At 44.5% G+C, this 24,057-nt stretch overlaps 1 protein-coding gene across 18 annotated transcripts in view; it reads left to right on the top strand.

The window, feature by feature from the left end:
- Window positions 1–24,057, top strand: part of RERE (arginine-glutamic acid dipeptide repeats) — a 351,307-nt gene that overhangs the window by 133,297 nt on the left and 193,953 nt on the right. For 12 of the 18 annotated variants that reach the window (XM_079986730.1, XM_079986735.1, XM_079986734.1 and 9 more), the window contains 2 exons: window positions 12,843–12,913; window positions 13,787–13,849. In XM_079986730.1, coding sequence (XP_079842856.1) covers window positions 12,843–12,913; window positions 13,787–13,849 — 134 coding nt within the window. The remainder of the gene's footprint in view (window positions 1–12,842; window positions 12,914–13,786; window positions 13,850–24,057) is intronic. The other 6 variants (XM_079986732.1, XM_079986737.1, XM_079986731.1 and 3 more) reach the window with 1 other exon arrangement.

Here is a 24,057-nt window from a genome sequence, read left to right as displayed (position 1 = left end):
TCGCATCCTTCCTTGCCTTATCTCAAATGCCTGCTTTGTAAGGTAAGTGGTGCGCTGTTTAAAATTGTCATTGAAAAGGAAAAGATCTGTCAGTGCTCCTGCTACGTTTGGATGGCGTAGTCCCTGTCATTCAGCATTTGGAGTCCTCTCCAAACATGAGGAAGGGGAGGTGTTTGCAAGACATAACAGGGAAAAGCTCTTGGGTTCTATCTCAGTAGGCCTTGAGCATCTCCCAGGGTTTCTGGGGCTAGAAAAATGATTTGGAGTGGGAGGCCCTCGGCCAGAGATGTAGCTGTGTTTACTTTAAGCCAGTGTTTGAAATTCATCCACCCCTCTGGGCTCTCTAGTTGCTCTGGGCCCCCTAGCTTGTAATACTGTATTTTCAGTTGTTGTGACTTGCCATGGGACCTTGCAGTAAAGGATGGGGAAGAAATCTAATTAGTATTATTATCGCCTCGCCATAATACTCCATGGCTCCCTTGCTTGGCCCCTCTGTTTTTGCTGTAAACCTACTTGAGTTGTGAGTACAAATGGTTTAAAACTGTTTTTAATGTTGTATTTTACATTGCTGTGACCCACCCTGAGACCTCCTGGTAAAGGGCGAATAGTACATATCAGTGCTATTTTTCTAGAATAGCATGAACACCTCCCTTGAATGGCGAGACATACCACCCTTTTCTCAAATGCTTGCTTCCTGTATCCCTTGAGTCTGCTCCTATTCCTTAGCTCCCATAAGTCCTGGATGTTCTGTTCCATGGGCCCTAAGAGGCAGAGGTTTCTTGAGGCGGAGACTGGTGATGGAGCCTGGAGACTTGAAGGTAGCGTGCTGTGAACTAGTGAGGCTGGAGCCTAGTAGCATGGGGTTTGGGGGCAGAAGAAAGCATTTTGTGAGATGTTTCCTAACAGTACCTTGAGAGTAGAACATAGTGGAATGAGGCAGATAACAGAAGAGGCAGGTGTCAAGTCACATGTCTTGCTGCATTTCTAGGCATTACCAGGGAGGGAGGGGGAGATGTGGGGCTACTTTTCGTGTGCTTTCTCCCATTGCACCCAGCTCCAGCCTTGGTGGGCTCTTCTCTCCTCACCCCGCAACACCTTTTTTGTTGGAGCAGGCAAGCAAAGGTTTGAAAGTGCCTGCTGCAAGGGCAGGTGTGTTTAGGGAATGAGCTTCTCTGAAGAAATTAAAAGAGGGTCTTTAAAAAATGATATCAATGGAATGTGGCACTTTAATAATAAAAAGGCACTGTTAATAACTTGCCAAGAGTGGATGCTTTCATTATTGCTATTACCACAGCTACAGATGAAGTTAATTGTCTTGGACTGCTCACAGATCTTGATAAATAGAATTTTGCTGGCCTCCATGCAGCTTAAAGCACAGCAGTGAGAAGGCGCACTTAAATGTCTCTCTCTCTGGCAGTGTGTACATTTGTGAAGAGATCTTTTGTTGTTTGCTTAATAATAAAAGGATGTGTACATGGAGATCTCTGATTATTTCCAGAACATCCCTAAGATCTGCTTGTTCTAGCCTTTCAGTAGAAAATGGCACAAATGGGATATATCATCATAAGTGCAAATGTTATGCAGATTGTTAATTGTGTACCAATAAAATGCGAGAGCTCTGATGTAGCCCTTCAGTGCTGAGCCAGTTGCTGCAGTCTGTTTTGGAGGAAAGTGCAGCAGGAGAGCAGAGAGCTGTGAAAGACCCCCAGGAGGAAAGTGCAGGGCCAAGAAATGTGTGCCTATCAGCTGAAGATGCTTTTAGTTAGGATTTGAGCGCTGAGTTGGCAGCAGGGGGGTTGTAGATGGTCCAGGTTGGTGGCTTTCAAGGAACATTTTTCCCCCCAGGAAGAAAGTGCACCATTGAGAGCCCGAGGCGTTGATCTGTTTGGATGATGCAAGCTTGGACTATTATAGTACTAAAACCCAAGAGGCTCATAATTGGATTGTGTTTAGAGGGTGTGTGTGTGTGTGTGTGTGTGTGTGTGTAAGTAAATTGGATTTCATTTACACTGTGTGTGTGCATGCACACATACAGGCTTTGAAAGTTTCTCTCTCTCTTCTTTTAAACAGTGTTTTGGTGTTTTTTTATTGAGAATGCTGATATTTTTGTAAACTGCTTAGAGATTTTAGTACAATCATATGGTATTAAAATTTTGTTAAATAAAAAATTTAAATTGTCAAAGGGCTGCGGATCTCCTTGCTGTCTTTCTCATTTTTTAAAAAAGTGGCATTATCTTGAATATTTGCCATCAACTTGAAAGGCAGGACAAACCAGTGCTGTTGAAAGGCTTTAAACTCTACAGGTGAGTAAGGGAAGGCATGCCACATAACAAAATCTACTTTTAAAGCGTCCTTGCATGGCTTTAAAAGAGGACTAGACAAATTCCTGGAGGATGATCTGTCAGTGGCTACTAGCCACAATGGCTGCCTTCTACCTCCACTGTCAGTCAGAATGCCTCTGAATACCCCTTGCTGGAAACCAAAGGAGGAGAGAAGGCTCTTGTACTCAGGTCCTGATTGCCAATTTCCTACAGGAATCTGGTTGGCCACGGTGAGAACAGGATGCTGGACTGGGTGGGCCACTGGCTTGATCCAGCAGGCTTTTCTTTTTGTGTTCTTAACTGCTGGATCATATTTATGTGGTCAGTGGTGTTCATTTCAGGATCAGCCCTGTGTTGTTCCCTGTAGAGCAAGGATGGAGAACTTGCAGGACCACCTCCTCCCCAGATGCTGCTAGACTCTAACGCCCATTAGCCCCAGCCAGCATGGCCAATGGTCAGGGGCGATGGGTGTTTTAGTCCAGTTGCATCTGGAGGACCACCAGTTCCCCATTCCTGCTTCAGAGTACAGAACACAATATAAGTAGTATTTTTAATATATATATATATATAGGCATGGCAAGTCCATTGCCTTCCTCTATCACACAGGTCTGTGTACCTTCACTATTTCACAGTCCACATGCGTATCCTCCTTCCCAGCCTGGTCAGTGCAGAAAGCCAATAAATTTCCAAGAACTAATTTGTGCAAACAACCTTGCAGCTTTCTGGATATTTGAGTTTTGAAGCTTTTATATTTGTGTCTCCATCGTACTTTTTATTGCCACTGTGGTTGATGGCAGATGGACTTGGCATAGTTACTGGATTGGGGATAGCTGCATAATGGTTTGGGGTGCTACTGCAGGTGCATCTGCTTCGCACAATCGGCAGATAATTGGTAAGGGGGCAGTTTTTGCAGAGAACAGTTGCTTTGATGGCTTAGGGAAGCCACAGAAAGGATGTATATAATGGGATAAATCTTCTAATGCTTGAACTGCGGTGGGGTAATGTACAGTTTCCCCTTGGAGATAGGTTTCCTTCTGTTCTTTGGAAGCTGCAGAAATTGTCTCTATAATCCAGGTGTCTTAAAGCAAGTGACAGACAGATCCAGGAGCATTGTGGCCCCTTCATTGCCAGCAGTGTTTAAATGAGCTCACAGTTCCCCAGTTCTGAGCTAGTGGTGTGTTTGATCATGGGCTGCCCTGTACTGTGTCTCCACCAGCCCTTTTGAGGAAACTAACAGATTTTCTTCCCATCTCTGCTCCCAGGCAGCCTTTAAAAAGGCAGAGGTAGCTAAAATGGTGCACTCCAAATGTGTTGGGCTTCCAACACATGTCCCGCACAGCCAACAGGCACACATGATGGCAGTTGCAATGTAATAACATATGGCGGGAACTACATTGCCTGCCTCCTGATTTAGGGTACCAGACAGCTTTCCAGTTCAACATTTGCTGTAAAATCCACTTTGCTTTGTGGTGCTTTGGTAGAGAAATATACAGCACTGGTGATGACAGGACATGGAGTGCTTCAGGACCTTGAACTAGGCTGCCATTTTCATTGGGTTCCCCATTGCATCCATCAGAAGAGAACTGGCGTTGAGGTTGGCAGTACTGAGCAACAGTCAAGGTTGCCCAATACTCTGCCCATGTGTGTCTCTTAAGCCAGATGTAGACAGCAGCCTGTGTCTCCTCTTCCAGAATCCGGAAATACGAAACACGATGTGATGTTGTCATAATGTGAAATTCCATGCTACACAAGAGGCAGTGGGTGAAATCGAGTAGACAGTGCAATGATGCATCCTTGCATTGCTAGATGTTACGGTAGAGCTTCTCTCAGGCCGGCATTGGCTAAGCCAACAGGGGAGGAGCAGAGGAGACGTACTGAAATTAATGAACCTAAGTTAGTCATGTCCATTAACTTCAATGGATCTGCTCTGAGGAGGCCTAACATTGGATAGAACCCAGAGTTAGGAACACGCTGCCCACAGTTTTTATCTTGGCCATTTAAGGCCAGCCAGAATATGGACACGGAGCTACTGATTTTGGCAAAAACCCAGCTTCTGCTCTAACGCGCCATCCCAAACTAAAAAATAAGTGTTCAATTGCTGCACAAGGGTGTCAAAATGTTGTAGACACGTTTTACACTTTATGTTGGCCCAAGATCCACACAACTAAACACCCTGTTTCCTGCACTGGCTTTTAAGGAATTTCAGTGAGAAGAGAAGTAACTTCTGACCCTGGATGGGACTTGAATTCCTGTTCACTCTGGAGATGGGGCTTTGTAATGGAAATGTCGACACACACAGATCAGGGAGTAATAATTTTCTTCTCACTTTATCTCACAAATGAGCTGAAAAGCCTGAGCAGGATAGGGCACTGCTCCATTCCTCCTTGTCAGTGGGAGAGGAGCTTGACTGGTGACAATCAAATTACAGATTCGGACCGCGCCACAGAATCTAATCCTCTCTGCGTCTCATGGCTTCTCTTTCTTCCTCTGCAAATAAGCAATAGGATTTGTAGCTTGCAAATAATAATAAGACAACCACAGCAACCTACCGCCACCATTGTGTCAAACAGATGTGCCCCCATTAAATGCTACTGCAAGATTAACAGTGCACGTCGTGGTGGAAAGGGGCCATGGATGATAAAGTGGCCTGCTTTGCAAATAATAGTTTTCTGTGTGTAGGAATTAGACATATGAGTTGTTGTTTTAAAAAAACAACCAACGGGCGTAGGCTCTTTGAAGTTGTTGTGGCTACACTAGAAACACTCAGTAGGAAACTAATGCCCTTGAATTTGGCAGCTAGTCATTGGGTTTGGGATAGGACCTAACTCAGGGGTCCTACTTTAGTTTCTTCTTTTTAGTGAAAAATGCCATCAGTCTGATGAGCATCAAGATTAGCCTCTCTGCCAATGCACAGCATTGTAAGGATTGTATCCTACTCAGAGCAGACCCACTAAAATGAATGGGCCTCAATTCATTGACTTCAATGGGTCTGCTCCCAGTGGAAGACATTTGTGAGGCATCAACAGCTTTGGAGGAAGGGGAAAACAATCTATTCTCCAGCCTTCTTTTTTATGCTTTGCAACTTACTCACCTGCAGGCAATTGAAATATTACATCATTATTATTACCATTAAGTATTTATTTTTATGTATATTTAGTTACTTGCCGTAGACAAGTGGCTATTTTAAAACGCTGCTATAACTAGCGCAACTTTGCTTCTGATTCACATTGTCTTTCAAGGTATCTTTGTCCATTTATCTGTGGCTCAGAGTGAGAGTGATATTTTCGGTGATACTTAAGTGAGCTGGACAGGGATTTGAACCAAATCTGATACTTGTTTTCAACAAACCGCATTTCTCTTCTCCCTTGCCCCCATTTCTCCTCTTCATTTTGTTTTTGTTTTTTTATATAGATTTTTATTAAGATTTTAAAGGTTACAGAGAAAAAAATAGGGGGGAAAAACAAAAAACAAAAAACAAAACGAAAAATTCCCAGTCAAAAAAGAGAAAGAAAAACCATACATATAGAAAAACATCACCAAGAAACAGAAAAAAAGAAAAAAGAAATAAAAAAACAGGTCCAACCTTTAAATCACTTACTTACATTCACTTATTTCCTTGACCTCCTCACACCTCCCATTTTTGTATTCTAATTCAATTAGATATTCCAGCAAATCCTTCCAACTTTGTTTTTATCCTAATAGTTTATCTTAATATACTATAAATTTACATTCTCTCTTTCACCGATTCATTTTTACTTAATCCTTTATATCTTTTCTGCTAAAACCACATAGTTTTTTTTCCCCAACATCTTTCTAACATTCCTTAATTTTGCAATATTTCTGAAGATAAGCTTTAAATTTCTTCCTCTCTTCTTCCGCCGACTCTTCTCCTTGGTCTCGGATTCTGCCAGTCATCTCAGCCAATTCCATATAGTCCATCACCTTCATCTGCCATTCTTCCCGAGTGGGTAGATCTTGTGTTTTCCAATACTTTGCGATGAGTATTCTTGCTGCTGTTGTAGCGTGCATAAAAAAAGTTCTATCTTCCTTTCGCACCAATTGGCCGACCATGCCCAAGAGAAAGGCCTCTGGTTTCTTCTGGAAGGTATATTTAAATTCCTTTTTCATTTCATTATAGATCATCTCCCAAAAGGTCTTAATCTTTGGGCATGTCCACCAAAGGTGAAAGAATGTACCTTCAATCTCTTTACATTTCCAACATTTATTATCGGGCAAATGATAAATTTTTGCAAGCTTGACTGGTGTCATGTACCACCTGTAAATCATTTTCATTATATTCTCTCTTAAGGCATTATATGCCGTAAACTTCATACCTGTGCTCCATAACTTTTCCCAGTCAGCCATCATAATATTATATTATGATAATATTATATTATTATATTATATAATATTATAATATAATAATATATTATTTCTCCTCTTCATTTTGGCAGAAGAATGGTTTGGGAAAAACTCTTAAATATTCTGGACGACTAACAATTCTGTGCTAGTATATAGGAACCTGAATTTTTATGCAGCTCTTTGCAGTGCAGGATCCTAAAATCTGGTGGGAGCTCTCCACCTCCACCCACTCCCACCTCCAAAAAGGCCTACAAATGTTGAATTAATTTCTTTTTGTTTTAATACCAATCGAATGTAAGAACAACCGGAAACTGGGGGCATTGCCTACATGGCTGCTGAGGGCTTTGCAACTTCAAGTGGTGATGTGCCAAGGGACCCTTGCTACTTCAAGCCTCCCTCTGTTGGGGATTCTTCACTGGCAGATTGTAGGTAGCTGAAGTGATTAGCTTCTGGCATCTGGTGTTTTACAAGAGCCTTTTTAAAAAATAAAAAAGCAACTGTAGTGAAAGCTTTCGTGGCAGTGGGGTAAAAGGAATTTGGAAACATTAAGGGGAGGGAGAAATGGAAAAGATTCTGTTGCAGAATTGACACCTGACATTGTTTTCCAGTGGCATTGTTTCCTAGTTGCTTCGCTTTAAAACTTCTGTGCCTGCGTATTTTAAATGATTATGGAAATTCTAGTTTTTACATATTTCTGAACCAAAAAGGAAGTAGCAAAGGTAGGTATTGATGGGCAGGTAAATTCTGTAAGAAAGAGTTCTCTAATTTTCTGAAGAAGTTCTTATTTTTCCTGTTCTTTTAAATTACTGCTGTGTTTGCATTTTTACCATTCCCCCTCCCCCAAAAAAAATGCATGGGGGAGGGAACCACAAACACAAACCCTCTTGAAAGATCTTAAACTTCTCTGAGAAACCACAAACAGCTTTGTAGAATCTCATGATATCTGAGTTCATCTCTGTGCTTTAGTGGGCTGAGTCACGAATTTGCAGCTAGCTCTACCAGGATGCATCTGGTGAGTGCAGGTTTGTCAAGCTGACTTGACATGCCAGGAATCTGCTTCCTGATGATGAAGTGCCAGTGAGGTGGAAGTCCAAGGTGTATAGTTCAAACACAGGCTACAGCTTGACGCTTGAAAGGAGGCTTTGGTTTAAAAGCAGCAAAGGAGAAGCCTCCTGTTCACCCTTCTCCCCCTCCTCTTCTTTTTTCTTTTCTTTTTGCACTGCCAAGTGAGACATTCTGAACCACAGCTTCAGCTATGTTATGATTTTTCACATGTTGGGTCCAGCTGGATGGATGTGACATTTTGATTGCCTGCCTGCCATTCTCTCACCCCAGGTTGTTGGCAAGCGAATATCAGGTACCTTATACTGTCTGCCACTGCAGCTGATTTCCAGGACTGGGATATACCAGTCAGGAGCAGCATTGGTGTGGCTGGCTGGAGGACAATACTGCAGTGCTTATCAGGTGACACAATAGGGCCAATAGGATTCCTCTTGACCCTATAAATTTTCAGGCTTTGGCCAGGCTCCTCAATGTGAGCACCTTGGTCTTTTGAGTGAAGACAAAGCCACTTTTTGGATTGTCCCCACCGGCTTACTTGCCTGCTGCGTGCTTTGCTTCCAGATCACCACCCTTGACCTCTTACAGTGCTGATTGGCCACCGATGCTGAACTAGATGGTCTGTTCCAGCATGGCTGAACTAGATGGTCTGAACTAGATGGTCTGTTCCAGCATGTTGTGTTCTTATACTAGTTTCTCCCAAACTGTGTTTCAGATTAAGGGACAAATAAGTGCCAGAGGCAGTTGGACCACCTTTTCCAACATAATATTTGTCTACCATAGGGGATGGGTCAAAGCTTAGTGGGAGAGCATCTGCCTTGCATGTAGAAGGTCCCAGGTCCAACCCTCAGCATATCCAGGTAGGGCAGAGAGAGACTCCTCCCCCCAAAACCTAGAGAGCTGCTGCCAGTCAGTTTAGACAGTACTAGGGTAGATGGACCAAAGGTCTGACTTTGTGTAAGGCAGCTTTCTATGTTCCACCTGCGTGGTTGAATTAGGTGCAGTATATGGGGTGGCCCCTGTCCTGGTCTCTTTGTTAGTGATGCTGTAAACTGAAATCCTGTATCTAATCATTGACATGAGGTGTGCTTCTCTCCCCCCTTCTCACTGGCAGCATAAAACCCCATCACTCCTATCACAAAAGAACCAGAGGCTTAAATTCTGTCAAATCCCATCTTTGATAATACTCTCAGCTTATCTAAATTCATCCTTCAATGTCAGTTTGTTTTTAAGCATTCCACCCTGTTGAATTATTTTGTGGTATCACACTTAAGCAGTTGCAGGAATTTTATCCCTTGAGGTGGTTGGGCCTGCCTCTCTCTCTCTCTCTCTCTCTCTCTCTCTTTTCCTCTCTTCCTCTCCAGTGATCGAAGAAATTAATTCCTCAGCATACGGCCTCAATTTCAGCTTGTGGTATATAATCTTTCAGGATGAAAGACATATTTCCATAAACGTAAGAGACTTTATAGTGAAGATAATGCACTCTTAGAATTGCTGGCTGTAAAGAGATGTAGAAGGAGAGCTATTGCTCGACTCTGTCTCCTTTCCTCCTCTTTTCCCCTCCCACTTCTTCAACAATTAGGTATTAAAGCAATGGGGAGAGAGAGGGAGAGAGAGAGAGCATACAATATATTCTGCATGTGGATTATTCACAGATATGCCTCTTGGCAGAACAGCATGTACGCTTCCAGAAAGTGAGCAAGAGAGAAAAGGAAGAGGCACGTCGTCGTGTCCAAACGGTGTCTCAGGAGCCATCTGCAGCTCCTGGGCAAGAAAAGGAACAAAACTAAACAAGGAAAGAAGAGACACTCTTGATTGCCTCACTTGATTGTCCCCACCCCATTTCTCTTTCCACATCCCCCCTCAATTCTATGTAGTGGGGTTCAATGAGTCGATCAGAGATGGAGTTTGGGGAGAACCCCTGTGAATTTCAGCTAGAGCTGGTAGATCAATTACAGGGGTACCTCGGGTTACAGACGCTTCAGGTTACAGGGTCTGCTAACCCAGAAATAGTACCTCGGGTTAAGAACTTTGCTTCAGGATGAGAACAGAAATCATGTGGCGGCAGAGCAGCAGCAGTGGGAGGCTCCATTAGCTAAAGTGGTGCTTCAGGTTAAGAACAGTTTCAGGTTAAGAACGGACCTCCGGAACGAATTAAGTACTTAACCCGAGGTACCACTGTACCTATTGAAACCCTTTAGAATGCCAAGTGAGCCGTGTTTGGCTAGTGAATCTGGGTTAGAGAGTAGGCTTTACCTATTACAATTACACAGATATGCTTTTCAGTAAGAAAATAATAAAGTTTATTGCCGTAGATGCATAATTCTGATAGAAAAGGTTTCTAGTTCTAGTCTTTACCTAGTTCAGAGGAGAACAAGCTAGTCATTTTGGCTCATTTCTTCTTCTCTCAGGATATTTAGAAGGCGACCTCTCGTCTTGAGGTCTGAGAGGGAAATTGTGGTAGAGGAAGTAATAAACAGGATGCAACCCAAGACTAAAGGACAAGGAGATAGAGGGGGCAGCTGAAGAGGTTAATGATACAGCTAGAGGTCCCTCAATCTTTCTGTTTTAACCTGTGCAAACCCCTATTCTGCACCCAAACTTCTAGTGGGAAGGGAGTATGTGTCTGGGACCCAAGCAGTGGGGTTTTTCCTTCAGGGGGTACTCAAGGGTACGCAGTACCAGCATCTCCTTTTGTTGTGGCATTTATGGTAACAACTTCATGGTGAGTACCAGCACCTATTTTTCCGGGGGGGGGGGACTGGTCCCTTGGGGCAAGCAGGGCAGCCTAGGAGTTTGGAAGGAACCTACCTGACCATCCCTCTCAGCAATGAGGTTTCCAGACTGAGGAAAGGCAGGAGCTTTTCTGGGTCTTTATATTGGGACAGTGGCATGGGATTAGCGCTCTGGTGTCACCAGACTCCCATCCCACTCTGACCAGGGGATACTGGGTTTGTTGTGCGGTGGTACAGGTTTTCAAGGAAAGAAAGAAACCTGAACCAGAAAATTTCCCGGTGTCTTATATCGACTTGGGATCTGATTTTTAAGATGTTAATTGCATCTTTAAACACTGTCAGATTTGACTGGTATTGTAACCATTATTTCTGCTACTAATTAATGTTATGAAATGAGACATTTTTAGAAATGGAAACTTTCTCCTGCAGAGAATTATAATAGCAGAATTATTTCTTCTTCTTCTTCTTCTTCTTCTTCTTCTTCTTCTTCTTCTTCTTCTTCTTCTTCTTCTTCTTCTCCTCCTCCTCCTTCTTCTTCTCCTCCTTCTTCTCCTCCTTCTCCTCCTTCTCCTCCTCCTCCTCCCCCCCCCCACAACAACTGCAGTTCCCTTCTCAGTTTTGGATTAGAAATGTCTCTGCCTGTTGACAAGGAGAGTTCTTTCTTCTTGCTTGAGAAGCCCTGCAGCTTTTAGTCTGAACGGACTTTCTCAAAGAGCCCTGTATTTGAGGAAGTTCCATCTGGGGAACTTGAGTCACCATGGATCATACACACAGACACACTGGATGCTACATTATGTGCAAATCAGCCAGAACGGGAAAACATTTGATGCCTATCTGCAAAAGATTGGGGAGTGTTTTATAGACACTCTAAAGAGGATTTCCTGTTTTCTGACATCCAGTCTGCCAGTGTTAGCCATCTTGAAGCCAATGCAGGTGCTGATTTTGTACACACTCCCCCCCTTTTTTTTACTGTGGCTTCTTGATAAATGGGGCACATTTTATGCTATAATAACATATGACAAATATAACCACTTGGGCACCAGAGTTTTAAAAAAATTGTTGTTGTTGCATTTACAGTGGTACCTTGGGTTACATACGCTTCAGGTTACACATTCTGGTAACCCAGAAATAGTGCTTCAGGTTAAGAACTTTGTTTCAGGATAAGAACAGGCGGTGCGGCAGCAGCAGGAGGCCCCATTAGCTAAAGTGGTGCTTCAGGTTAAGAACAGTTTCAGGTTAAGTACAGACCTCCGGAACGAATTAAGCACTTAACCCGAGGTACCACTGTATATCCCACCTTTTCCTCCAAGGAGCTTAAGATGGTATGCATGGTTCTTCCCCTCCTCATTCCTCACAACAATCTTGTCAGGTAAGTTAGGCTGAGAGGCAGTGACTAGCTCAAAATCAAAATTCATGGTCAAGTGGGGATTTGAACCCGGGTCTCCCAGGTTCGACATTGTAACCACTATAACACAGTGGCTCTTACTAGCTTACCTCCTTAAAACTTCCAATATAAATTGTTTCATAGAAGCAAAAAAGCAAAAACCCATTCTCATCTAATGAAAGAACATGAGTTTTCCTGTCCTCTTATCAAGAGGCAGTGGCAATTAAATCTGTAGTGAAAAATATAGAATTAGGGTGTTTTAGGATATGTTGGTTTTCCAATTTTACAGTAGAGGCTACTTTGAAAGGTCATACAGCATATAAATAACTTGTGCTTGTCATAGGGTAAGTGATTTCACGATTAGGCGCAAAACCAGGTTAGTACTGTTAGGATTTTTAATGACTATTTAGCTGCAAGAAGTTTGACTTTGTTTCCTGTCTTGATTGACATAACTGTGTTAGGTTGTGACCTGGTCATTGTGCCAGTTTAATTATGGGGATCACTCTGGCAGTACTTGTTTTTGTGACACAGTTCCCCAGAGAATTAATCCTTAAAACAATATAAAGTGTCACAAAAGCCATATGTGGCTCAGGACTCCAGTACCTTAAGGACTGCTTCTTCCCACATGAACCAGCCCAGACCGTACGTTTGTCATGAGGTTCTTCTCCATGTGCCCCCTAAGCAGACAGTGCTGAGAGTGGCAGCATGAGAGTGTTCTCAGTGGTGGCTTCCTGCTTATGGAATTCTCTCCCTAGAGAAGCACGCCTAGCCCCTTTTTTAGGTGCCAGGCAGAAACATTTTAATTCACCTATTTATTCATTTATTTTCTTTGCACTAGATCACATTTTATAGTACTTTTCATTGTGAGTCGTTCATCTAATAGAAAAGGTTGTGTGGTTTCTCTGCATTTTTGTCAGGATAGAGGAACTAGCTGCCATAAATTTAAGATTAACTCTCTTCCTTTCTATTTCTTTTTTAAAGATTGCGTGTATATTGAGAGTCGGCGACCAAACACTCCATACTTCATCTGTAGCATTCAAGACTTCAAATTGGTAAGCAACAGCAATTTTTAAAAGCATAATATTGGGAACTTTTCAAAGACTACTTTTTATCGCAACCAAAACCTTCCTGGCAATTGCTACTCTCCATGGTCATGATTCTTGTTTACCTATCTCTTGTTATTTTTGCATTGTGAGGTTGAACATGGGCTGCTACTAGGTGCCACTTTATGTAATTACTACGGTTACTACAATGTTATATTCTAGTGCACTTCTGGTAATTTCTCATAAGCTATAAATGTGTGGCACCTATGGACGATAAGGAAGAAATGACTTACTTTTATGACCTGCACACAGTATGTGCCTCTTGCTTGCATGTTTACCATTGTGGACTTAGGTATGAACATAGGAAGCTATTTCATACCAGGCCAGACTTTGTCCATGCATCCTAGCCTCCATATGCAGCTGTAGGTTAAGATCTTCAGCAAAGACTCACTAGGCAAGAACCTTTGCCCCCCCCCCCCAGATGTTGTTGAACTACAACTCCCACCATCCCTGGCCATTGGCCATGCTTGTTGAGGCTGATGGGAATTGTAGCTGTATCTGGGGGGCCGCAGATTGTCTTCACCAGAGGGCTTTCTGTGGATACTCCTGCCATCTGAGGTGGGGTGGATGGCAAGTTGGGAAGAGGGCCTTCACATTGGTGGTGGCCAAACTGTGGAAAGGTACCCTGGAGAACTTGGCATCTACCTTACAGGGAGACGGGGGACCTTTTTTTATTTTCCCAAGCACTTTCGGTATAATTTTAACCTTTTCTTATTGTGCTTACGTTGACCTTTGATATCTTGCTGACTCTTTTAAGTCGGTTACACTGTCCTCTGTTGTCTTTTATTTGTATTTTTTATGTAACCAACCTTGGGAACATAGCTCAGTGGTAGAGCACCCGCTCCGCGTATAGGTGATCCCAGATTGAATCTCCAGCATCTGCAGGTAGGGCTGGGAGAGCCTCCCTTTTTTGAAACGCTGGCGAGTCTCTGCCAGTCAGTGTGGACAATACTGGGTCTTGGGCAGAGATGTGTCTTTGTCACCTGCTGCAAAGCTTATATGCAGGCACACCGCATGAGCTGTAGCCAAGGATTGCTGTCAGGGACTCAGCGGGAGCGCAGGGAGGAGAGGAGATGGAAAGCGAGGGGGAGCAATCCGAGGGCAGCGTAGGAGAATATGACAGCAGCCCGATAGATTCCATGAGCCTCTCCAGCGAATCGGAAGATTCACAGAAGGGGGCGCCGATGGGCAGGGCAAGGGGCGACCCAAGGGGGACACCCCAGAAGCAAGGGGCCAGCGGGGACTCCCAGAGCACCAGTTGCAAATCAGGACCAGCTTCCCCACCAGAGCGTAGTGGGGGGGAGGAGTCCCAGGTGTCAGAGCCCACATATGCACCACCAGCGAGAGAAGAGGAGTCAGGGTGGACCACGCCTCCATCGGAGAGCGAGTTAACGGTTAAGAGGAAAGTTGCAGGCTGGGCGCGCGCGCCAAGTTCAAAGGTACAGGCGAGCGGCACAGAAGGTAGCCCGGATAGGGAACCAGGTCCTAAAGCCCGCCGGAAGGAGGGGCAAGAATCGTCAGGGTCAGCGTCAGAGGAGTCGAGGAAGGATGAGACCCTAGCGGGCAGGAGGGCCCAGAGGAGAAAGGAATTTAGGAAGAGGTGGAGCAAAGCGAGAGTCTTAAACTGGTGTGGAGGGGGAGGAGACTCAGACAGGACTTCGCCGGTCTAAGCTCGGGACGTAGAGCTGCACGCTGCGGCTTTGAAATGGAGACTGAATCTCAATAAAGACTTTTGTACATAACTACAGCCTAGCGTTGGTCCTCTGTGAGCTGGGACCTGGAGGCAGCTCTGACAATTGCTCTATGGCATACCACTCTGGGGGAGATAAACCATAAGTCCAGGTTCTGATGTACCATATTTTTTGCTCTATAAGATGCACCAGACGACAAGACGCACCTAGTTTTTGGAGGAGGAAAACAAGAAAAAAAATATTCTGAATCTCAGAAGCCAGAACAGCAAGAGGGATCACTGCGCAGTGAAAGCAGCAATCCCTCTTGCTGTTCTGGCATCTGGGATAGCTGCGCAGCCTGCATTCGCTCCGTAAGACGCATACACATTTCCCCTTACTTTTTAGGAGGGGAAAAGTGAGTCTTATAGAGCAAAAAATATGGTAATTGTAAAGTCGCCATCTTCTCTCCAGGTGCCTGCTTGGTTGCTCATTCTTGCCAAGCCATGGTTTGGCTTAGCATTCTGTGCCAGCTGAGCCTAAGTGTGCTTAGGTGAATTGAGCACAGGATCCATGTGAACATGATGCCCAGTGGGTCTGCCATTTTTTGCCACCTACATCTGCTGACCACACATGATTTAAGACAGCAGCATTATGTAGGAACTTCCTACCAGCTTGCTTCTGAGGTCAGAAAGAGACCTGTTTTTCAAAAACTTAAATAAAATACACATATTTGGGTGGCCTGTTGCTCAGCTCTGTAAACCACCATCTGTTCCTCTCCCCAAATCTATCTTTTTTCTTTCTCCCTGCCTTCCCCCTTTTCTCTCGCCCCCTTCCCCTGCTGCTTCTGGTTAACGTTGTAAAGCTGCGGTGTTAGAGAATGTGCTTCCTTTCCCTGGTTACTTTGACAGTCTGTTTCAATATTTATGTGTCTGCTATTTTTACCCCCCGGAGATCTCAATTATGTACAGTTTCTCCCCTTACAGGTAATTTTTCACATCCTTCTGATTTTTGGAGCCAGTCCAGCTTCCTTAAAAAAAAAAGAAGAAGCCTTTTTTATGCCACTTCCCCCCCTTTCAATCTCTGCTCTCTAGCAAATTTAATAATACCCTGACATGAACAATACTAGGTGTTTTTTTTAAAAAAGTGATGGCTTTTAAAGCTACGAGACGTTTTAAGCCCCATTTATGCAATTTTGCACATTAGCAGGTGCTTTGGTGTTCAGGAGGAATTGCTCCTGCAAAAAAAAAAAATGTTGGATTACAGTGCGAGTTGCCATTCTGGGCAGGAGTACCTGCTGAGCAACAGTAATTGCTTAGGGTATTAACAGCAATGAAAGCTGAAGCTTCTGTTGTCAGTATTGGTCTGCTACAACACATTAAAGCTGTCTGCAAAACAGCGTGGGAAGCGGAGCACAATATGTTTTAGTACCTTTATGTATATCTTCTTTTTTAAAAACAACAACAACACACACACACACACACACACACACACTGCACAATTTGACAACCTCCTTGTGTTTCTTAAATCTCTTGCTTTCAGATTTTGCATTTAGCTTAGGGTGGCAGTGATGTATAACTCTTAACCATGATGCTGACTTTTCTTTTATGGAATAGCTATATTTACAGCCTGCCTGCTTCTCTCTCTCTCTCGCTCTCGCTCTCCCTCTCCCTCTCTCTCCCTCCCTCCCCCTCTCCCTCTCTCTCAAAAATGAAATAAAATGTTTTTATTTCATTTTACAACATATAATAAGCAGCAACTGTTAGAAACATCTTGACTGTTTTTGCATTATTCACCCATAAGAGCTTTCAGGGAACCGTGAATGAAAGGAAAATACATTATCATACCATACAAATAGCACACAGTGATATAGGTAACTCGCTCACGCTTACTTTATTTATGTGATCACAGCTTTGCACGGGTTGGGGGCGGGAATAAATAAATAAATGGAGAGCGGAGGAATAGCTGCAGAAAGGAAGTGTTACAGAAGTGGGTCCAATTGCGACTACGTGGTGATTTCTGGGTGCTAGGTTGGTGGCAACAGTTTAAAAAGCTCTGCAGTTAATACCATTTCCATTTTCACTTTCTTTGTTTCTCCTTCTTGCATCCTGGGACAAGCTACAGCCAAGCAACGTAGTTGAGATCGTAGAATTGTAGCATTGGAAGGGTCCCAAGGGTCATCTAGTCCAACCCTCTCGCAAATAGCCATTCCGTTGTGGTGACTGTAACCAAGGTGCCATTTGGCACCTGGCTTATATATCTGAGTTTCTAACACTGCCAAGAGGAGGGTGGCAGTTCTGAACGAGCAGCCTTCAGTCTCTGTTGGCATAAATCTCACACTCTCACAAAGACCACCCAGTACAGACCAAGAGCTCTCAATTGCACCTTTGCCGGCGCTGCTGGCTGTGCTGCTGTTTGAAGCAGACAAGTGCCAGGTCTGGAGCTCAGCTGCTCATTGGCAGGAGAGCCCTTTCAGCTCCAAAATGTAGCCTGATTTCAGAATGGGAGGGAGTGAAGCCTGGGGGAAAATCTTTTCAAGGCTGTGCTGGCTTGATATCCTTATTCCTGTGACACTATGGAATCTTGGCAGCAAGGAAAGCTGTATGGATAGTCCCAGTTAAATACCCTCTTTTTGAAGTTGCTCTCCCTTCTCTTTCCCCCGCCCCAAATCCCTCCCAAAATCTTCCTTGGGCTGTATTTTGGCTCCATTCTCCCTTTGCCATAATATTAGAGTGGTTTTACTGCCTCTTTCACCAGGTCTCTCTTGCTCATTAACTGGTGGCCCAGTTGTAAATTTTCCTCATTACTCCAGTCCTCTTTGCAAACTTTTGGCTTTGCGTTAATTGCTGGCTGACTGACTTGCCTAGAATTGATCACTCGTATTTCTCCAGTGGCCTCTTGCAGTTGTGTGTGTGTGTTTTTAAATGCAGATTTAAATCTAAAATTAATTGGTTGCCCTTCCACTGGCTGTCCTTGAGTGTATCTGAAAGTGGAAAGGGGTCAGTGTCTGTGTGTGTGTTTTCTCCAGGAAACCTTAACATTTCCTGGCACCCAGCACATTGCAGCATAGAGAGTAACACTATTGATTTGTTTTTAAGGGCACAGCAGACTGCCAAACTGTTTTAGTCTGATCTGAACCAGATCCGGTTGGCAAAGCTCTGCTGTGCACCATGATCTAATATATCTCCCTCACTCGCAGATCCTAATTCAGTGTAATGATAGAGTAGCTGGAGGAGGCAAAAAATTGATTACTGGCTCCCAGACAGCAACGGCAACTTTTCTTGTTATAACATGCCAGATGTCTTCACTAATACGCTATTCCCCCCCCCCCCCCATTAATTCTGCTTTTGCAGGATAGCTCTGATTGCATGAGAACCTCCAGTTTCCAGAGTGGTGCAAGTTTTAATATAGTAATGCATACACTGGCAGAAAGATACACATATGCCTTTGTAAACATTCTGACCTGGTTCTGCATTGCAACAGATCTTTGTTTGTGATAGATGTGCCAATATCTTTCGTTCCTCCAGGAATGATCACACCAGAGCTGGTTGCTTATCAAAGGTGGGAGTGATCCTGTACCAGCCTTCCCCAACCAGGTGCTCTTCAGATATGGCTGGGCAGAAAAAAATTCTAAAATGGATTCCCCCCCCCCATGTTTTTATATTTCCACATCTCCCCTCCATTCAATATGTTCATTAGGAATAATGAACAGGTGCTGGTTCTGTTTGTTGTTCTAGTGCAGCCTGATTCAGTGGTCAGAGCTGATAGGAGTTATAGTCCTGCAACATCTGGAGGGCACTGGACTGTGGGAGGCAGATATAAATTATATTTTTAATAGTTTTTTCCTAAATAGTTAACTGGGTTCTCAGTACCTATTTAAATGCCCTATTTTTTAGATAAGGTATCCAAGTACCCAGGAGCCCCAAATACTTCATGCAAATCCCTTCTTGATTGGACAAGAGTAATCTTGTTTTCCATTTGCCTGCAGCATATCGGAGTGCGCAAAGTAACAGATGATGTGGCAATTGAACAGGGCCCTCTCCAAAGTGCGAAAAGACGTGTATAGCTTTCTAAACTGGGCTTAGGGGGGCTATTTGTTTTTCTTTGTAATGGAACACGGTGGCACTGCTGCTGTTGCATTGCAGCGTACATGGTGGATGGGCTTTGTGTTCCTCTCTGTGAAAGGAACAAGATGCCCTTGTAGTGGACTTGGGTCACTTTACACTTACCGTCTATAGACACCATGATCAAGGCAGCAACCTTGTTTTTAAGAGGCATGTTGCGGAATTGTAAGAATGCAGAACAATGCCACACAAGCTTTCCTGCTCATGGGGATTGCATTTCAATGTTAATTTTCCTTGCACGCGTTTTGATGGTTGGAAGATTTGTGTAGCATATACGAAATACAATGAAATAAATGCACAGAAGCGGAAGGCAATCCCTGTGACCAATTGCTGCTTCCTCCTCATACTGATGAGATCTCCCCCTCCCCATTTAATTACCACAGCATTCAGACCTGTAAACTGGTATCAGTTTACAGATGCTTTTTGTCTAGCTGCACTATAGCAGGGGTCCCCAAACTGAGGCCCGTGGGCTGGATAAGGCCAGAGGGACTCGTTTATTTGGCCTGCGGCGACTGCCGCCGCCCGCTCTTACCGGCACTGCACTGCGCAGCTGTCCATTTCCGGGTTGGAGGAGCACCGGAAATAGCTTGTGCGCATGCGCACGCGTTATTTGCGCACACGCAAGCATTATTTCTGGTGCACATCCAGGTCAGCACATCCGCGCAAGCTATTTCCGGTGCTCCTCCAACCCGGAAGTGTCTCCCCCGCCCTGGAGACACCGGCCCGAGGCGAGGTAAATTTGCTGACCCCTGCTCTACAGCATGGTTAATGATCGTGGTAGTGCTACAACTGTTTGTTAAAAAAATAAAATAAGGACTAGCGCTGCTGAATCAGATCAAAGATTCATCTAACTCAGGGGTGCGGAACTGATAGGTGGTCAGGACAGCCCACCTCTCAATGCTGGGTGACCCAGTTTTGCCTGCAAGGTTTGCAATCAAAGCATGTGAGTAAAGGCACAGCCCTGTGCTTTTCAAATGCTGCATAGGGTCTGCTTGCAAATCCTCTTTTGACCCAGCCGTGTCTTTCTTGCCCCACAACTGATACCATATATGGCATCTCATGTAAGGTGGGTAGACATGGCTTGGTCAAAATAGCGTTGCAAGCCAAAGATGGAGGCCTGGTGGGATTAATTAGCTGCCAGGCTAACTTCATGCTGCAGGTTTTGATGCATAAATCCTTATGCAGCTTGGGACAAGGATACTGGAAAGATCTTCTCACTCCTTATATATTTCGTTGATCACTGCAGGTGAGGGCTTCTTGAAGATGGCATCTTACCGGGAGGGATGTTCTGCACAACATAGGAATGGTGGCTCCTGTTATTTAGAATTTCCTCTCCTTTATTTTCAACATTTCTCTTGCCTTGTTAGCTCCTACTGAAGTCATTCCTCTTCCAACAAGACTTTTAAGTCGAGATGTTTCCCAATCTGCATCTGTATTATAATTGTTTTCAATGTTTCATCCCTTTGGGAGGAAGGGCGGGATATAAATTTAATAAATAGATAAAAATAAGCAATTAAGCCAGTGGGCCAGAGGTTTCCCCATCACTGATCTGGCCTATCCTCTTTTATCCTGCATCAGCCACCCTGCTGCCTCCAGGAAGCCCATAAAAGGCAAATGCCTTCCCCGTTTTTGCATGTTATGGATTTAAAAGCTTGTTTCATTTTTTGGGGGGTGTGGGCAGAGCTCCATGATTTGCTTAACTCCTGAAAAGCTTCAGTTCTTTTATCTTGACTAATTACCAAGAAGCTGATCTCTTGGATGTTTGCTAGCTGTCATGCCTTGCTGTTAGTGCTTTAGCTGCTCTGTTGTTCGCAATATGAAGACAATCTCCCCTCCGCCAGCGTCATTCATTGGCTCATTTGTTTAGATTTTGGGGGTGGTCTGTTATTGCTATTCTTCTGTGGTGGCGGCACTGGCCTTTTTCTTCTTTGCCCTATACCTCTGTCTTCCATTTTGGGAAAATCTGCCCATATCCACATTGTTCAGAAATTGGTATTTCAGGTGCATCCACATGATAGGAGCAGTTTGTTTGTTTGTTTGTTTATATAAAAGTTTTTGAGTGCCCACTCCCTTCAACTAAGCTGCATGAGACAATAACTTAAAATACAAAACAGCAGTGTAGAGTGACTGTGGGAAAATTCAGCGTATAACTACCATAAAGCAGGTAAAACATACAGTAAATTGATACTGCCTGTTTAAAAGCCTGAGCAAATTTTTAACAGCAGTCTTTGTTTTCTGGTACTGGAATTACAGGCATCCCCTCACTTACATGGGGGTTACATTCCAGTCCCCTCACTTGTAGCTGAAATTGTTGGGAGCACCCTCTAAAAAGCTTCCAAATGCCCTTTTTTCCTGTTCTCCACCACTCTCTCCCACTCTTTCCTCAACCCAGACCCAAATATCTAAAAGTTGAAGCTTTGGGGCCAGCTAGAGGCTGGAGGACCTGCGAGAAAGCTGCTGCTGCTGCTGTTGCTGCGCTGCCCTACACACCAGCCTTTAGACGGGGAGGCTGAGCAGTGAAAACAAAGCCCCACTATGCCTCAGGTCCTTTGGAGCTTCCCCTGCCTTCACAGATGTCTTCTTTGAGCTTCGGAAGAGTCGAGTACCCCTGGGAAAAGCATTCCGAAACAAGGGGCTGCTACCGAAAAGGACCCTTCTCTGGTCCCCACCCACCTAACTTCAGATGGTGGGGAGATCCTGAGTGGAGTGTCAGATGATGAATTCAGTGTACAGGACACTGTGGTAGAATGCAGTACTTTAGGCACCCAAGTCATTCAGAGCTTCAGTTGCCCCCGAACCACGACGGGGTTGGCGTAAAACGTTGAGCTGGTGAGATGATAATCTTATTGAAATGGAAAGAGATCGACTCATAGCCTAAATTTTTAGCAAGCCTTCGAGTTTTAAGGTAAAGGTAAAGGTTCCCCTGCCCGTACGGGCCAGTCTTGACAGACTCTGGGGTTGTGCGCCCATCTCACTTAAGAGGCCAGGGGCCAGTGCTGTCCAGAGACATTTCCGGGTCACGTGGCCAGCGTGACATCGCTGCTCTGGCGAGTCAGAGCCGCACACAGAAACGCCGTTTACCTTCCCGCTGGTAAGCGGTCCCTATTTATCTACTTGCACCCGGAGGTGCTTTCGACCTGCTAGGTTGGCAGGCGCTGGGACCGAGCAGCGGGAGCGCACCCCGCCGCAGGGATTCGAACCGCCGACCTTTCGATCGGCAAGTCCTAGGCGCTGAGGCTTGAACCCACAGCGCCACCTGCGTCCCAGGCAGTAAAACCCGTCCCTTCGAGTTTTACTTCACTGTAAATCAGGCAGTGTGTGTGTAGCACAGACAATAAAGTGGGAACTGGCATGTCCGGTTGAGTTTTCAGGCTGATTAGCTTCTGCGGCATGGATGCTAATTAGATTGCCTCGTAGCCAGTGGTGGGTCTTTTCCCTTTTGCTAGTTAGTGAATTGAAAGAGTAAAGCAGTGGAAACACTGTTGAGGACTTAGGGCTACCACTTTCAATGGTCTTGCCTGTTGTGCAGATCTGTTGCCCACCAGATGTTGATGGTCTAGACCAGTGTTCCCCAACCTTGGGCCTCCAGATGTTTTTGGCTTACAACTCCCATCATCCCTAGCTAGCAAGACCAGTGGTCAGGGATGATGGGAATTGTAGTCCAAAAACAGCTGGAGGCCCAAGGTTGGGGAACACTGGTCTAGACTACTCATTGTGCCTTTGAATGCCAGTTGCTGGGAATCACAAGTAGGGAGAGGGCTGTTGAACTCAGGTCCTGCTTGCAGGCCTCACAGTTGGCTGATGTGAGAACAGGATGCTGGACCATGACGTGCCATTGCCTTATCAAGGCTCTTCTTAAGTTCTTACTGTTGGCCATGCAGGCTGATGGGAGTTGGTGTCTAAAGATTACACGGTGCTGTGCCAATCTGGAGTGCCACTGGCTTCCCAGCCCTGAATTAGAAGCTAGCCAGCTTGCAGGGTTTGTTACCCGAGCGTGTCAGTGAGAAGAGGAGGGGATTTGTCCTCTCGCTGGTGCATTTAGGCTTTCTTCCCACCCGCTTCCTTTCAGGAAGCAATTACTGCAAGGGTGAGGACATCAACATGAAGTCTGAATTGGGCCTGTAAGTGCAGTGGGTTGTATCCTGCTATGATACCCTAAGAGTAGACTTGATTTCAATGGGTTAGGGCTAACATTGGATACAGCCTAGTATGGCTGAGGGAGCTACCAGGGCAGAGAGGGAAGAAAGGATGAAAATAGGCTCAAGAAATACAAAGTGAATGTGGCCATGCCCTACACATAACAGTAGACATGGTGGAGAAAAGCTCACAGCAGCCCATTCATGTCCACAGCTACTTCTGATTTACAACTCCCTTCCTGGGCGTTACCTGCTCTGTTTTCACTGACAGCCAGTTTCCTTTGAAAGTTTCTTCCTCTCTCCCCGTTTCCCATAATAATAGAGTTTGGGAGTCATCCAGAGAAGCTGACTAGCAGGGTGGATTCGTGACAGACAAAAGGAAGGACCTCTTCACGCAGCATGTAATTAATTTATGGGACTCGCTGCCATAGCATTAGATGGCTTTAAAAGAGGATTAGACAAATTCATGGAGGATCAGTCTATCAATGGCTATTAGCTATGATGGCTATATGCAACTCCTGTTTCAGAGACAGAATATTACTTCACATCAATTTCAGGAGAGGGCTGTTGCTTTCGCAGCCTGGCTTGAGGGTTTCCAGAGGTCTCAAACTGGTCGCAGTTGGAGCAGAGTGCAGAAATTGATGGTCGAGCAGGGCTCCTCTTATATGCTTAGGCTGTTCATATTATTTTAGAGATACAAAAACCACCCTTTACACTTCTTTTTAAACAAGCATTTGATTCTGTTGTTGCTTAATTTAATTTATTGTTGGCTCTGGTTGTACTTTGTCCTTTGCTGCAGCTTTTAGTCTTGGCTATTTTTTGGTGACGTATTTTACTGATGGATTATTCTTTCTATTTTCTGTGCTTTGGTTTTTTCTATTTTTTTCCCATCACTTCCAGAAATTCTTGTTGGGAGTAGTAGCCTTTTCAGATCCGAGACCCATAAATGCATTGGGAACCCAATTCTTTCTCTTTTTTTTACCACACATTTTGATGGTGGTGGGGGGCTATAGTTTCAACCCACTGTGGAACAGGCCATGAGCTAGTAGTGGGTGCTGAACCACAAGTTGAAGATCAGTGCATTGGAAGGGAAAATGAGAATATAAAAGATTTGCTTAAATGAGTAGCATTGAATTATGCACAGTAGTGCAGAAATCCAGGTGCCT

This window comes from Podarcis cretensis (genome assembly GCF_951804945.1).
Source record: "Podarcis cretensis genome assembly, chromosome: 8".
Lineage (NCBI taxonomy): Eukaryota > Metazoa > Chordata > Lepidosauria > Squamata > Lacertidae > Podarcis > Podarcis cretensis.
Note: the sequence above shows the minus strand (reverse complement) of the source record. Positions and strands in the feature narration are given on the sequence as shown.